This window comes from Typopeltis vanoorti, chromosome 11 (assembly GCF_054136105.1).
Source record: "Typopeltis vanoorti isolate ZY-2024b chromosome 11, IOZ_Tvanoo_1.0, whole genome shotgun sequence".
Lineage (NCBI taxonomy): Eukaryota > Metazoa > Arthropoda > Arachnida > Uropygi > Thelyphonidae > Typopeltis > Typopeltis vanoorti.
In genome coordinates, this window is record NC_143559.1 from 35,452,181 (window position 1) to 35,469,077 (window position 16,897).

Genomic DNA, 16,897 nt, shown 5'->3' on the forward strand with positions numbered 1-16,897 from the left:
ATTACTACTTTACCGGATGGTCATACGTCCAGTTATAACCTATGCCTCACCAGCATGGAGTCGCACGTCACGATCAAACATTTTAAAACTACAAAGAATCCAAAATAAATGCCTAAGGATGATTCTATGTCCCATGGTTCATCAGAAATTCACAGATTCATCCAGAAACCGACATTCCATACATCTCATCATTTCTTCGTGATCTTGCAGAAAAATTCTTCGTCAAATCAAGTTCGCATTCAAACCTGCTGATCGTACAAGCTGTCAATTTCAATGAAACAGACTTCTTCAAATACAAAAGATCGAAGGCTATTCTACTCCCAGCTGTTCTTAGCTAACACAACTACCCCCCAGTGGACGAGCTTAGTTGCTCACAAAACTCCCTTTCCCAAACAACTTCCAGCACAGACAAAGGGGAATATGAAAAGCACATGTGCTTAACCCATCTTGACAGTAGGGTTATGCGTTATTTAAATTTAATTTTTATAATTATTATCAACAGAGATCCCTTCAATGACTTTAGCGTCCGAATACTCTCGACAGGCGATCCGTTAGTTGCCGCACCGAAATATAATCGACACTTCTTATGGTATTCGTTTGGGGAAACAGTAATGTTTATTAGTAGCGAAGTTGTGAGTAGTTTGCTGTGTGGAAATGGAGCTCTTAGAACTGCACGAACACATGGAATTTTTGTATCAGTGCTGTGATCTACTGAATGATCAGTGGAAGCGGAGCACGTCTGCGAGGTGTCGAATGTTCTAATTGTTATATCTGAATGTATCAAAACGAAACATTTAACCATTGATTGAAATATCTGGTATAGTGTTGATTATTATATAATAACGCGTTGTTTGTGTAATTCATCTTCATTTAAAACTCGTATGTTAATATTTATTAGTCGTAATAGTGGAGCGAAACCAATCAGAATCCAAAACGATAGTAGTTAATCATCCTGGGTATAGAAGCAGTATTTTTTTTAGTGTTTCCATTTCATCGTAACATATATCTGATAGTACCTACGATACCGCAATACGCATAAATAGTAAACATATAGAAGAACATTATTTTGGTACTAAATCTTTACTATAATAGCACAATAATATAGAAAAGGGGGGGGGGGAAGAGGAGATAAGATGAGCTTACATATCTAATATTATATATTAGATATGTAATATCATAGCGAAAACATTTCTGCCTTACGTCAACGAAAAAAAAAATAATAATAATGACAATTGAATTACAGAAACATCTGCTCAAGCGGAATGCAGAAGTTTATTGCATGCCGAACTTTCTGCTATGCCCAGAGAGAGAGAGAGAAAAGGCATCAGCATCTCACAACATGCCATAAACATGCCATATTGATGTCCGCTTGGATGAACCTGTGATGTCAGCATTTTATGTGTGAGCAAATTTTTGCGAGAGTGTTTCTTTCTTCATACTCAAATGGTGAAGTAAATGTATATTTGCTATCGGTATAGTCATTTCCGTGTACCTTACAAATAAATGATGTACTAGTTTTTCTTATAAAAAATGCAATACTCAGCAACCAGTAGTATGTATGTGTGTATGGTATAGACAATGGCCAAATGATATTAAGCAGGTGATATGAAAACAAAACAACAGCGCAATAATTCATCTATTTGCTCCAAATAAGCTGATGCTTAAACAGGCAGCAACTTATCTTGCTAAAGGGAGAAATGCAAACTTATATCAGGTACAAAAGTTTGCTTTTGGATTTGGGGAAGTTTTTGTATATATCTATTGTTGAATAAAAATATTAAATAAGTTAGAATGTGCAAAAAGAACTGATTTGTAAGTTTCTTTTTGCTGTGTTTGTTCCTGTGGGTTCAGATGGTCAGGCTTGACCATTTGATGATTTGTTGTTATTGATCTGTTCCAGAATGATTTTTGTTTTTATAGCTTTGGTTTATTTATATGGATACGTTTTGGAAATCGTGCTGTACATTGCATCCAGAGAAAGGCAAGTTAAAAATACTTTCTCACAGATGTTTGTGGGTTGAGTGTGGATCTCAGAAATGTTTGTGGATTGTTTCTTCATGACAGAAACAGAATAAGTGATAATTGCAATATATGAATTAATGCTTTTTATTTCACTAACATGATGAAATACTTGCTAAACATCATTGATAATATAAAAAAAAAGTAAACTTTGTAAGTAAAGTGCAGAAGCTTGCACTACCATGCTAGCCAGTACCAACATGCAAACAGAAGGGAGGCTCAGCAAATTGACACCACATATATATATATTAACATTATGGAAATTATAAAAAGGTGTGGTGCATAAGTGAGTGAGACAACGTTTTTGCATGGAGAGTGGTTGGTGAGTGCACAAACATTGAACCAATTTAAAAGGAGGTGTGATAGACATTTTCTCTATTAGAATGCATCTTGCTATTGTCCCTCTCAGTTGAGTCTCTTGACTGCAGGAGCTGTTTGTATAATATTAATATAAACATTATTAATTTAAATATAATTAAAAATGCAATCTTGTTTTCTCTATTGGTTCCTAAGATTGGAAACAGTTACTAGCTTCATGTTTAAGGGACTGCTATAGACAAAAACCCATAAAATTTCTTATTAATTTGCAAATTTGATGTTTATAGTGACATGTTTTGAAGTAGACCTATTTTTTTTTTCGTGCATTAAGACACCTTGTAAAAACCCTTAAGACATGTTTAGGAATGAAAGCAAAAATTACACCTTCTATTGGATAGCTGTCATAGTTTGTGGACTGTTTTATTAAATTACATTGGATAGCTGTCATAATTTGTGGACTGTTTTATTAAAAAATTCCAATTCTTGTTGGAATTCCTGCTTAAGGTCTCACATGTCCCCCCATCCTACCCACATGGAATTTTGGCATTTGCAGTTGTCATCTATTGTGGTATCTTCTGAGACAATTGTTATGATTACCTCTCCATTAGAAAACTATGTATTGAAATTGGCCATAATAATCTACAAGATCTGAAGGTGCAAGAAATCTGTCCTTTGGTTTTATATGGTAGACAGTTTTCATTGTATAAGACCACCACCCTATCTATTGGAATCCATAAGTGGTTTGTAAAAGTACCATGTTTTGTTTAAAAAAAAAAAAAAAAATTGTTGACTGCAAGGCCTTGGAGCCAGAGTATATATTTTACTAAATTATTTGGTATTTACAGTTAGATAACTTTATAGAAGATTGAAAATCTTAATTGAAAGTGTTTAGTCTCAAGTTAGGTTCCTAGATTATCTGATCCTTGGTCCAATCTATGAAATCCCTATTTACTAGAAGGTGCGAACTTACAGAACAGTGCAAACACAATATAGGTTTGTCACCTTCTAAAGATAGAGATGTTATAAAAAAAAAAATCCAAATTATTATTATTCACTGGTACTTCACTACATGATATTTATGCTCCATACAATGTTAGTCAGTTCTATTGTTGAAATATAAATTAACGATGCCAAGAAATTATATTCTCAGTTCTGATAATTTTATATGCTTTGGGTTCACTGCCTATTCGAATCTGTATATTTTGTCTCACAATAAAACTGCCTTTGCTGCTGGTGTGCATTGTTAGCTTTCTTTGATTATCAGAACATGATCATACAGTGGAATGATTGTCATTGTGACCTTGTTATGCAAAGGACTTATTAGACAGTACAATGTAGACTCTCAGACTTCCACAGTAGCCAATGTATTTTAATTATTTTGAGAACATAACTTCCACTTTCATATGATCATATGTTGTAACATGTCTGTCAGTAATAAGGAAGAGGGAAGAGATGCCTCCTTTGAAATTTTAAAAATATAGTCACTGTGGAAATACTACTCGTGCTTATTCTAACTCATAATGCTGTGGACAGTAGTACTCAGAACCTGAAAAAAAAAAGCTACTTATAAATTTATTAATTGAGGAATTACTGTGCCAGTAAGGTATAGCTATGAAGCTTTCTAGAGATAGATGATAGTAGCAGTCTTTTAAGTCATTATTTGACTTTAACTGCCAGTTTCTTACCTTTCATCATTTTCATTTTGTGGGTTATTGAAAGACTGTCTTATGCATCCTCTTACATTTTTGGAAATCTCACCCATGAAAGGCATAAATTTATTGCTTTAGTACTATGGATGGACTAATGGTTAAAATAACTCTAGAAAAAATGCTCTAGAGACTAATTCCATTGGCTATGTCAGCTTTTCACACTGTAATATCTGTCAGATTTTTATACCTGTTGTATGAGCTGTATATTTTTTGTAAATGAATTAGCCTTTGTAGAAAGTTTTCTGTGAATTATAATATACTTGACAACCCAATTTTATTATTAGTATTATACTATGTGACTCCTCCAAGGACTCATCGCAGGAGGGCATCCTACTCTACTCCCCTACATGTGCACTGACACCACAACCAACAACAAAAGCATATTTTTTCCTGTAAATTGCGTGTGTTCTTATGGCCAATTTGGCTGTATGTGGGATGAAAAACCTGTTTCTAAGAGGAAAAAGCTCTGCTACCTCCATATGAGATTAGCTGACTCATCTTCAATTGAAAAAGCCGATACAGAGTTTCATCCATATTTTTTCCTATCATAAACAAATAAAAGTTTGCCTGTTTATCTTCACAACTGAAGTATGGATGCAACATCAATATTTTAAGTTCTTGTCAAGTTTATATATACTAAAGATTTTCTTTCTGTTTATAAAAAAGAATATGTAGGTGAAACAAAGCTACCTTTAACAAATTCATTCTAACCCAGGGCTGACAGATAGACATCAAAGAGTAGTGTATGGTAGAGCAGAATCAAAGAAATGGCAGGTCGGTCTGTACTGTAAGACTCTGTGTGTGGTCTGCTGTTTAATTTGTGCATTAATGATAATTATTAATAATACTGGTACTCCATGGAATTAAAAGACTCATTGCAAATGGCCCACTCTATCCATTAACACAATACCTATTTACTGTTGGGGCACTCACAGCCACTTCTGGCAATCCATTCCACTCATTCATCACTCTCCAAGTAAAGAACCTAGTCTTCACACCTTTACTAACCACACTCCTAGACAAGTGTGTGGGAAAACTAGGGGAGTACAAGTGTGACCCCTTGTTCTCCCCTACTTCCCATGTATTGAAAATTCTCTTCTCTGCCAATCTTATATCCTTTTAGTAACTTATAAGTTGCCGACCTGGTTGGCCAAGTGGTTAGTATCTGCTCTCCAGCCAAAAGGCTGCAGGTTCTAATTCCACCATAGGCATGGATGTTTGTGATTGTCTCTGAAAATACTAGTGGTGGCGGGCAGTAGATAGCATTGGTGCAGATGATGATTGTAGTTGGTGGATATACAGAGTTGTAGAGTAGGTGCTTTCCCTTGACGAGTTTTTGAACTCCTTGGAGGTGTCATGTAATAATAATAATGTCTGCACAGTTAGCCTAGTGGCTATGTGCTTTGCAACCATATGCCTGGGGAAGGAGTGTCCTAGGTTTGATTCCTATTGACACGAGGAGCTTAAGGCTCTTCCTCAGCCATAGCCAAGTTAGCCAGTCTTGGGCGTGGACAGCAGGGTTTTCCCCCACAGTTTATCTGGGGTTTTTCATCCCGCAAGCAGGCAAATCAGCCCTGTGAACACAAACGGATACAGTCAGGAATACTTAAGACAATCCCTCCAGCTATAGGTCTGAATTGTCAGCTATGCCGGTCCTGAGTCCGGATAAAAATAGGGGGAATTGAGGTGGTTCCGTACCTCCCCATAAAAGGGGCTCTAGGACGTTGAATCACCATACAAAATGAATGAATAATAATAATAATATGCCCTGTCTTCTGCCTGTTGCTATACTCTGCAACCTACACACTTTCAATCTATTCTCATAGGGAACATTCCACAGATCTGTCATGAGCTTGGTCACTTATCTCTGAATCCTCTCCACTATCTCCTGGTCCCTTAGAAATGCAGGTGACCATATCTATACACACAGTAGTCAACATCATCGTCATCATAGTTTTATAAAGAGGAATAATAACCTCCCTATCTTCATTTGTCAATGTGTTCTTTAGTACTATGGATGGACTCGAGCACTCAAGTAATCCTCTGAGCTATTTTGCCAGCTCTTGTAATATGTTCTCTGAATTTCAGATCTTTCCACCATCACCCCCAGATCCCTAGCCTCATCAGTTTCCTGTAAACTAGTACCATCAATATAATACAAAGTGTGTAATCTTTTCATCTCAAAGTGCATTACTTATCATTTTACAACACTGCCAATTTATCAAATCATCTTATAAGATATCTACTTCACCTTTATCAGCTAATGTCTTCCCTAATTTTGCATCATTGGCAAACAAGTGAATGCCCCCCCCCCTTCAAAACTTTTGCTATATCATTAATGACAATGTGGAGATAATTTGAAAAATAATATCCAATTTTGTTGCTTGGTGATTTGGGAAGGATAGTAGTAAATAAAAGGGATGTAGAGATGTTGCTAATTCAGTATGGCAACGTGTAGAGTTTTTTTGGGCTAAAAAGATTGCAGGCTGTGTATTGTGTTGATGTGGTTGTACTGAAAGGAGGCCAGCAATTTGGAACAATGTTGGACAGAGAGCTGAAGTTAAGGAGACATATTGTAAAAGTGGGCGGTATGGAAGAAAAGATTGTTTGGATATTGAAAAACAAATTGATAAGTAGGGGTAAGTTATTATCCCTCTTTATAAGGCTTTGATATGACCTCATTGCATTCTGTGGGTTTCTTGGAAATGAGGAAGTGGTTTCATCTTGGTCATCTATGGAATGCTTCATATGAGGATAGATTGAAGGTTTGTGGATTACAAGGATGGTTAATTGATAGGATCAAAACATAAGTTTCCAAAGGGTGAGAGGTATTGAATTTTATTGAACAGATGCAAGGAAAGATTTTCAACATAGTTGGAGAGGATAAAACAAGGAACTCCACCCCCCCCCAAAAAAAGTTCAGTAAAAGTATAGTTAGCAAGGATGTGCAGACTAGATTTTTTGCTTAGAGAGTGGGTTGTCAAAGGTAGTTGTGAGCGCATTGTCAGTGAATGGGTTTATGGAAGGTGGTGATTGGCATTGTATGATTAATGGTTAGTGTTGAACTTCCACAGTCAGATCTGAGATTCACAATGGAAGGCTGTCATTATTATCAACAAGGTTGGGGTTGGTTGATTAGGATTTATTGGTGCAAGGACAGCTAAGTCATACTGCACCCAAGGTTGGGGATGCCTAGTGTTAATAATAACCGTGCTAATCAGTGGTAGCATACTGATTCCTGGGTAAGTGTTTGACTTTCATTAGTGTGATATTTGTGTATATACTTCCAGAAACCACAAATCTCTTTTGTAATGTATGAGAAAACTTGAATTGTCTACCTGGCATATGCTAGATTTTTTAATCTGTTATTCTGCACTGAAAATTGCTTTTCTGGCTTAGTTTCTACAATAATTTTTGCATAAGTCTATAAAAGAATAGCAGTATGTAAAAAGAAATTAATGGACATTTTATAATCTTTCCATTCATTTTACGTTTATTGCATTCTTTTTCACAATGTCTTTTGACCACTTTTAAAAAAATAATGTTATCTGGATGATAGCAATTTAAAAATTATATAAAAATTCTGTGTTCTCCAATAAACAATATTAGCTATTTTCTGAGTCATTCACAATGAACATAAACCATTCAGTATAGGATGACCATCTGGCATTAGAAACAAACTTACTTAATGGTAGTAGCAGGCTAATATTTTATATAGAACTTCTGTAGATCTTGAGAACATCATGGTGTTTGCTATTTGATTGGAAAGATCTAGTATTGAATCTGATCAGTGACACAATGGGAATAATCTTAAGGACTTTTCATTTGAGGTTAGTTAGTTAACCTATCTCCTATAGAATTGGCAGAGTTTTTCATTCCTGCAGAACATGCAAACCAGCTAGAGAATATATCCATGTTATAGACTACAAAGTTAAATTGAACTGGCACCATGTGATACTCACTTTCAGTTGATAAGTATGCTCAGCACTATGAACTAAGAGGGATAAGAAAAAACATATTTTTGCATTGTGATGTTCTGAAATTATTCTTAACTTTTGAGAACTGTTTTTTTTTTTCAGCATAAAACCACAAACAAAGATGTCAAATAGAAACTTTGTTTTTATTTTGACTAGTTTCATAAAATACTTTGTTTCATTTCATCAGGAAATAACATGAATAAAATAAAAACTAGAAAGCAAGTAATAACAGTTAACATCTATAGTGAAAAATAATTGAAAACATTTAAAAATGTCTTATCTCCACAGAAGCCTATGTGACAAGATTATTCATAAATGTTTTCTGAAATAGTCTCAGTTTTAAGTCTCATAGCTTACTAAAAGAAGATTAATATTTGCTACACAGTATATGTTATATATTGAATAGCAAGTCCTTAATTTGAAGATGCAGAACAGGAAGTCCATGTCAAGCAACATTTTTGTCATATTGCAATATTAATTATAAACATATTGATTTAATACAGTATTATATATATACTAATATTTATGGAATTTATTTTCAGATGTCACAGTTTAGAGAAGTCAAACAAGGATTTGCCAGTATCACTTATACTGGTTGAAAAGGAGAACAATTTAGTAATAGGACATAGCAGAGTCTGTCGGATATGTAGAGATCCTAAAGCTTGTTGGATTGAATCTGGTAACTTTTTTTTCTGTTTGTTTTTTGAATGGAAAAAACAGTTCCTTAATTTTCGATCTACTTCCTTCACTTGTTGATAGTTGAAAGATAAATAATAGCTTCAAAGAAAATAACCGAGATATGTCTATTTTTAAACATATTTTAACAATAATGTAAAATATACTCCTTAAATTGAATGTGTAATTCTTTTTTGTAGTTGTACATATATATTTTTATGTGAATCCCAGCCTCGAATGGTTGCAAATTATAGTACATTAGTATTAATATAGTGGTGGCTGAGATATACACAATCTGGAAACCAGCTGTTTTGACCAAACATGGAACTTTATGAAACCCTTTCATACCTCCAGTAAGCATGATGGCGATCATACACTGGGTGACAAAAATCTACTAACTAAAAACATTCACAAATGTCCATGCCCATGGTAATATTGAACCCTTAGTTTGTTGGTCATCTAACAAGACCAGCATATATACAAGGACTGTTGAATAGGTACAGAATGCTACTTATTTAATGCACTATCTGTAAAATTAATTTACGGAAACAGTAAATTAATCATTATTGTTGTCATTGGACCTCCATGTGGTTACGGGACTCGGGAATGGAAACTCATTTACTGTTGCTGTGTTACGCTTGCCTCACTATCCAGCAATGTGTTACACTTGCCCACCACACTTGAAGGAAAAACATGAGCTCTTTGTTCTTTTCCTTGTATAACTTTCCAGTGATGGCTCTTGCTTTTTATCCCATCTCTCTTTCTCACTTACATTTAATAATCTCTTTATTAATAAGATTGCACATGACATTTCTGCAGTCTCTTCTTGTAATCTGCATTTCAGCTAACTGACTTGAACTTTTCAGATCAGCCATCTGAAATGTTCAAGTAACATTTCAGTTAGCTGATATATATCCTTGGTCATTCCTCTGGAACATCAGCTAACTAGATATATGTAATAATTAAGGCTTTGTGCAGGGAAACAATTCCACCCCATTCCCCCATGTTGATGTCCTCTAGATCATCAGTTTATACCCCAGATTTCTCTATTATCTCCATCACTTTCTTTCTTATGTATTGACCAGTTAAACACACAGCATTCCATCCTTGCCTTCCAAATTAAAACTTTCCACTTAGCAACACAGAATTATTAGTTTAACTAATTTACTCACGCAGACTGTTGAAATCCTCTTTAAGGGCTGTGATATCAGCATTACTACTTATTGTGCCCACCACATAACCTGCATATTCTCCTGTTACACCTCTCCCAGTATCATTAACATATAAGATAAATAATAATGGCTCTAAAACAGAACCCTGTGGGTTCTGTTTTAGAGCCATTATTATCACGTTCGGCCAGTTGCAGCTAGACTCACCAATATTCGTTTGCACTTGTCACTGCACGTAACAAGTGAATCCAACACTGCTCAGAGAGCAGTGTTGCTGCAGATAAATTGTATGCTTGCACGTACTATTTCTGTGAGATACGAAACTTTTATTATTGGTGTGTGCTTGTGGTGAGGGTGAAATATTTTTAATAAAGCAATTTTTTAATATGTAAATTTATTTATTAATAAATTGGTTACTGATTAGGAAAAAAAAGAATTTTTTTTTTTTCAAATTTTGTATATGCAGCACCCCCACTTAAAATTTTCACCGGCTGCCCCTGTATCTAACTCTAGATGTCAGATTACAATCAACCTGCTATGTGGATATTTATTTTGCAAAATTTAGATATATATCACTATACATGCATCCTCTATCTCCATCATATTTGCTTTGTTCTAATAAGTAAAGTGATAAAAACAAATCCTTGTTGAAACTCTTATGAATTCTACTTATCTGCCTGTTCTTGATTAGCTCTTGTCAACTTCTCCAACACACCATAATCACTGTTTCAGTTTCACAAATAGGCCTATAGTTAGAAGCCTCAATTTTTGCTTCCTTCTCTGTTTTACATAATGATTGCACTCTTTTGGTTATCCTTGTTATGTAAGGCAAGTAAAGGACAAAACAATCTCTTAAAACATGGTGATATGTTATAAATGGTCCTCTCCAACTTATTAATGTTGAGTTTACTTAGTATTTGCATATCTCATATTCAGTAAATTTTCAATCTTTTATAACCTTACTCATGCTTTATATGAAATAATTTAATGAAGCAGTTGTTAATTAATTCAACTGTATCCTCCATAATGGTCATCTGCCTACCGTTTCCATCAACTGATATTATCTCCCCATAATCATTCTTCTTCCTATACTGGCTACATATTGACATAATTTTTGAGATTTTATTTTTTCTTGTCTGAGTGGCTAAGTACTATATTACTTTCTTAACATCTTTCTTCTTCCAATTGCTCACCTAATCTCATATAAATATAAATTTGCTAATGCCTTTTATTCTCTATAGGGAGTAGGTGAAGCCATTTTATCCTTATCTAACTTTTAGATACTGAGGGAGGGGTTTCAATTTCCATCGTAGCCAATCAGAGATAGCTAGCCCAGGCCCAAGATTATCATTAATACTAAACAGCATCCAGCAAAGAGAAGCAGACAAGTGCCATCTCCTGATCCCTAACGAAAAACATGTGTTTCTGGAAAGAAAAAAAAAACATACCAGAGATTGACTAACTCAGGAACCAGTTGAAGAAAGGCTTAGAAAAAGTTCCTCTAGTCAGCGACTAGAATCAGACTTAGAATGGTTCTTCTTCAGGCAACTTAGTGCTTTCCACAGGGCTATATTGCCTCCTTTTTCTTAATGTCATAGTTTATCCATTTTATTTCTAACGTATTTCTCCTCCTAACCCTTGGTATACATTCAGGCTCTGTACTACTGTTAAATAGTTCTTGAAGAACTTTCACATAATATTGGTTTCTTTTCTCTCCCCACTCCGTGCTTCATATTTTTACATCTACCTAGACCACCACATCTTCCATTTAAAAAACTGGGCATCTACAAAATCTACTACTCTTACTGTATCTGGTATGTAGCTATACCCACCCATGGTATAGCTCTGGAGAAATCTGCATGGCAGAACATATTAAAGATACAGAAAAAGAAAAGAAAAATGTATGTCAAGTCAAGCATTTCACACAATTCACACATAGATAAAGTCATCAAGTGCTCTGTAAACTGAAATGGCCTATGTTGCTTTGCAGTAGTTAACATCTGACAACAAAAAATTCAAGGAGGCCTCATAAATGTTAGGCACTGTTCCCCCCCCCCCCCCCAAAAGTACTAAAATATCAAGAATTTTTGCATCAAATTTGGCCTTCTCTCATCAAACAGCTCACCCAACTTGAATCTAGGATGTGATGGACATAATATTTTTATGTTTCTCATAGTCCACCAATATGCTCTGTCTGTGATATTACCCTGTGCATGTAATTGTTGAACTAATTAACCATTTATGCCTTTACTGTTGTTTGAATGTTGTGTATTTACCTTGATTTGTAATATGTGAAGTTTTATATATTTCTCCTGAAGAAGTAGACCACAAAGTTTATGAAACCTTAATAAGAATTAATAAACATCAATGGTTAGCATATCCCCCCCTCTTGAACCATTGAACTGAAGATTTGAATCTCACAATGGCATGGATGTTTGCAAATGTCTTTAGATGGGAGATGAATTTCATCACCTGGTGTGAGACCACTGCCCTGCTTATTGGAAGCATGAAGTGATTTGAAACTTTGAAAAAGTTCCATGTTTGGTCTTTAGAGCAGGGTTTTCAGAACTATGTCAAAAATAATTTTTAAAAATACAAAAAAAGGATAAAATTTATAAAAAATTAGAAAACAATCCTTATCCCACCATGGTACCAGTGTACTATAGGTTTCAAAAAGGTTTCATGTTTGGGAGCCACATAAAATATGTATATAACAACTTATTTTTTGCTAAATTAGGAAATTCTCATTTCTATTATACTAAAGCAAGTTCTATAATTTTAAAGATTGATCATTGGAAATTAGAAGAATCTTATATGAAGTTTTATCCTTTAAAATACTGAACTTATATTTTATTAATTTTTTTATTTTCTTACTTTTTAAAGTTGTAATTCGGAGAGATTGGAGAGGCAAAGGTTTAGGATCATTACTGATGTCTCTAACGGAAGAATATGCACAAAGGTATAAAATAATTCAAATTATATGCATATGAATTTCCATTCTGCATGCTGCGCCATTACTTTCCAATGATTAGGACATGAACATTTAAGCCTAAGTTTTATATACAAGATGTGTTCAAAAAAGACCAAACTTCTGCTAATAAAGACTTATTGCTCATTTTACATTTTAAACACTGTACCCTTTGAAATAGTCCCCTCTACTGGTGATACACTGTTCCCAGCATTTCTTCCATTGTTGAATGCTTCCTGGAACGCACTTTCTGTGATGGCGTGTAGTTTTCTTATCGCATTTTCTTGAATCTCCCCTATGGTTTGGAAACGATGTCCTTTCAAAATGGTTTTAAGTTTGGGAAACAGGAAAAAGTCTGTTGGGGCTAACTGGAGAATAGGGTGGATGGGGTGCAATGGATGTTTGATGTTTTGCCATATAACTACAGATGAGGTGTGACGTGTGAGCCGGCACATTGTCGTAGTGTAACATCCAAGTCTAGTTTTCCTGCAATTCATGCATCTTCCTGCACACAGCATCCCTCAAACATGCTAAAACTTCCTGGTACAACTCTTTGTTTACTATTTGACCACATGGTACAAATTCATAATGAACAATGCCTTTCCAATCAAAAAACACAACCAACATCATCTTGATCTTTGGCCAACTCATCTGTGCTTTTTTTGGTCGACGAGATCCTTTCCCCACTCACCGTGATGATTGCATCTTGGTTTCAACGTCATAGCCATAAACCCATGTCTCATCTTCTGTTATGATCTTAAGAAAGTTTTCATTTGCATTGGCAAGCAGTTCCTGAGTGATTTCAACACAGTTCTCTTTCTAATCGTCAGTCAACAAATGCAGCACAAATTTTGCACTGACACAATGCATCTGAAGTTTTTTCAGTCAAAATTTGATGGCAAGATCCTATGCTGATGCCCACTTCATCAGCAACTTCTCGGACAGTTAAACGACAATTTCCATGAATCACAGCATGAATGGTCATTGTCTGTTGATGTGAAAGGTTGTCGAGGCCTGGAATCTTCACCGACCAACGTTTTGCCCTTTTTAAAATGCTTAAACCACTCATAGCACTATGTTCAGCTCATATAGTCCTCCCCGTATGCATGGTTAAGCAATTGAAATGTCTCTAACATTTTTACCAAGTTTGCAGCAAAATTTCACACACACGTTCTTCCAGCTCTTTCATTTTCAATTTGTCACTAATTCGACGAACAGCTTGTGCACGTGCTCACTTCAGTGGACGTAACTCAACGACTAATGCTCGTAGCAGAATGAGCAAATGGCAGATTGTTGTCAAAACCTGCCACTAGTTAATTAGGTGCGCTCAGTAGCTGCAGCATGCACAGTTCTTCAGCTGACGTTGGAATTTAAAGGCTCGTTCAGAATTTGTGTCATTAACAAGAAAATGATTTTCCAATTTATTGCACAGTTCAAGACCTTCTTGAATTATATTTGCAGTGAGGGGGGGCTGGTTTTTCTTCCGCTTCACTATTGTTTTCTGGATCTTCGACAATATCTAAAGTTAATTGATATCCAATAATATCGTCACTTAAAGCATTATCTACAAGCAATCCATTTACATCGTTCTGGCTAAATGTATCAAACCTTAACAACCAATATCATGTGCCAAAGTAATGATTTCAGCTGATAATGTAGATGTTTGCATGGTTGCACTGTTTGCAACACATCCAGGCCAAGCTACTTTCCAGCAGGCATTTAAAGTTTGTGGTCTTATTTCAGCAATAGCAGATGCAACATGATTTAAGCAGTCCAAAATAGAAAATTTTTTCCAAACATCAGTTACTGTTAATGATTCATTTTCTAGTTTATCCAATATAAATGTGCTTAACATAATAGTTTTTAAAAGTAGCAATTATGCCTTGATCTAATGGCTGAATAATGCTTGTTGTATTGGGTGGAAAAAACACTACCTGCACATTTGGATGTTCTAAACGCGGATGACTTGGTGCAATGTCAACAATTAATAAAACTTTAAAATCTCTTATTGAAGGTGTTTGAGATGCAACAGATAGTGATTCATTTACCTCCAGACTACAAAGCAATCTCCAGGATGTACAAAGGGAGGGGAAAACTATCAGCACACAGGAGAAAAAGTCTGCATTCACTCGTAAGTACTTATAATAATATTATAAATTTTTGGTGATCAGAATGGGATGTCAATGAAAATCAGCACAAATTAATTTAATGATGTTTAATTATTAATTAATAATAATAAATCAACTAAATGAACAATTATTAATTAATATATTACAAAATAACCAAAGTGTTCCATGAAAATTTCAGGATTTGTGAAGTGTTCTGTCGCAGGAAAAGTTTGGGATGGGAAATGCTGGATTACCCTATTATCGGAATGGATTCTCCTTCTGTTGACATATGCAGAAGTGTCGAAAGGTCTCATATCTTTGGGCGTACTATACCGCATAACTTCAAATCCGCATAAAAAGAGACCTGAGTGTATATTATTTTCCCAATAATCAAAGCCTGGTGACAAAGTCTCAGCCAACCAATTTGACTAAGTGTAAACATTTCCAATTTCCAACCCATGGGCTCAAATAACCGTGCATGGATGTTTGTGAAATTCTTTTGGTTGAAATCTCCAGTGTGTGATGTGAAGCCACTACTTTGCTTACTGGAGGCTCAGAAATGACTAGAAAAACTCACATACAGAAGCAGGGTTCTGCAATTACTTAACCTTGATATCAGCCAATAATTTTCTTTGTGTGTGTGTGAATCCTACCTACATAAACGTTATAGATCTATAATGCATTAGTATTGTGAGTTGGAGAGGATTATATAATCAAGAAACACTGAACATGGAGCCATTTCAGGCATCCAATAAGAGGAGCAGTGATCTCACATCTAGAGATGAAAAATGTTATGTACCATTTAAGGACAGGTATAAATGTTAATATCCACAGCAGGATTTGAACCCATAGCCTACTGATTAGAGAGTGGAGACTCTATCCACTGTCACCGAGGATCATCATCATCATCAAATTCCTACCATGTACCCTCAAGGGATGTACAGGTTATGATAGTACTACATGAAAAAATTAAGAGTAGAGAGCAAAGGTTCGAGGACTACATTAGTGACCACAAATCCTTCTGCCAGTTCGTGACTGGAGGGAAACCAAAGTACTGTAGTTGAAGGGGGAACTATTGAGGCCATGTCTGGACAGGAGACTGGGTTCCCTCTGTGTGGGTGATATGTTTTGTCAGGCCATCACCAACTGGACGAATATGGGCATTGCATGCCCATATTCCTTATTATCTCTTCCTTTCCACATACAATAGTCCACTCAAAGAAACACAATTTCCCTGTAGATAATAAAAAAATTTTTCCCACAAAAAACAATTAAAAAACATAAAAAAAACCACAAATTTAATTAAAAAATTCATAAATAACAAAAATCCAAAAAAAAAAAAAAATCAAACCTTCACATTAATTCTTACCAAAAAAATTTCTGCATCCACTTCACTGATATTCATGGACTAAATAGTAACATAAATGATGTGCACCATCACCTAGTCATCTAAACCAGAATTACTGTTCCTAAGAGCCTCAGCTGGCAACCTCAACAACCACTGTTCACTTCGATTTCCCAAATTATACATTACACAGTTTCTTCCACCATAAGGGTGGCACTCCTTCATTCATCAGAGCTGACATCCCATGTCAGAGATTGTAAAACCTCGAATCTTCTTTGTTTGATCTGCTTTGACTCAAAATTTCATTACCATATCAACCTGTTACTTTCATTTGCTCTCTGTATTCAGCTTCTCTCTCTAAAGCTTGATTTTCTGCAGTCAAGATATTCTTATAAGTGAGGTTATTCTTCCTTCTTGGGAACTTCAACATCCACAACTCAACTTGGCTTTCCTTCTCGTCTTACCAACCATGCAGTCAGAGATATTGAGGTATTTGTCATAAGCAACAACCAATTACAGATCATCAGTCTCCCCACCAGAATACCTGACCCTCCTCCTCCAATCTGCCAACACACTTGACCTCTTTTCAATAAGCTCCCCTTCCAAATA

General features: G+C 35.3%; 1 protein-coding gene across 3 annotated transcripts in view; it reads left to right on the forward strand.

Moving 5' to 3' along the window:
- Positions 1 to 574: 574 nt before the first annotated feature.
- The window catches only part of Naa80 (N-alpha-acetyltransferase 80), a 56,549-nt gene continuing 40,226 nt past the window's right edge, over positions 575 to 16,897 (forward strand). For 2 of the 3 annotated variants that reach the window (XM_090400958.1, XM_090400957.1), the window contains exons 1-3: positions 575 to 746; positions 8,566 to 8,702; positions 12,751 to 12,826. In XM_090400958.1, the coding sequence (XP_090257084.1) occupies positions 655 to 746; positions 8,566 to 8,702; positions 12,751 to 12,826 (305 nt within the window). In that variant the 5' untranslated portion in view covers positions 575 to 654. Of the gene's footprint in view, positions 747 to 1,306; positions 1,715 to 8,565; positions 8,703 to 12,750; positions 12,827 to 16,897 lie in introns of those variants that run through there. The other variant, XM_090400959.1, reaches the window with a different exon arrangement.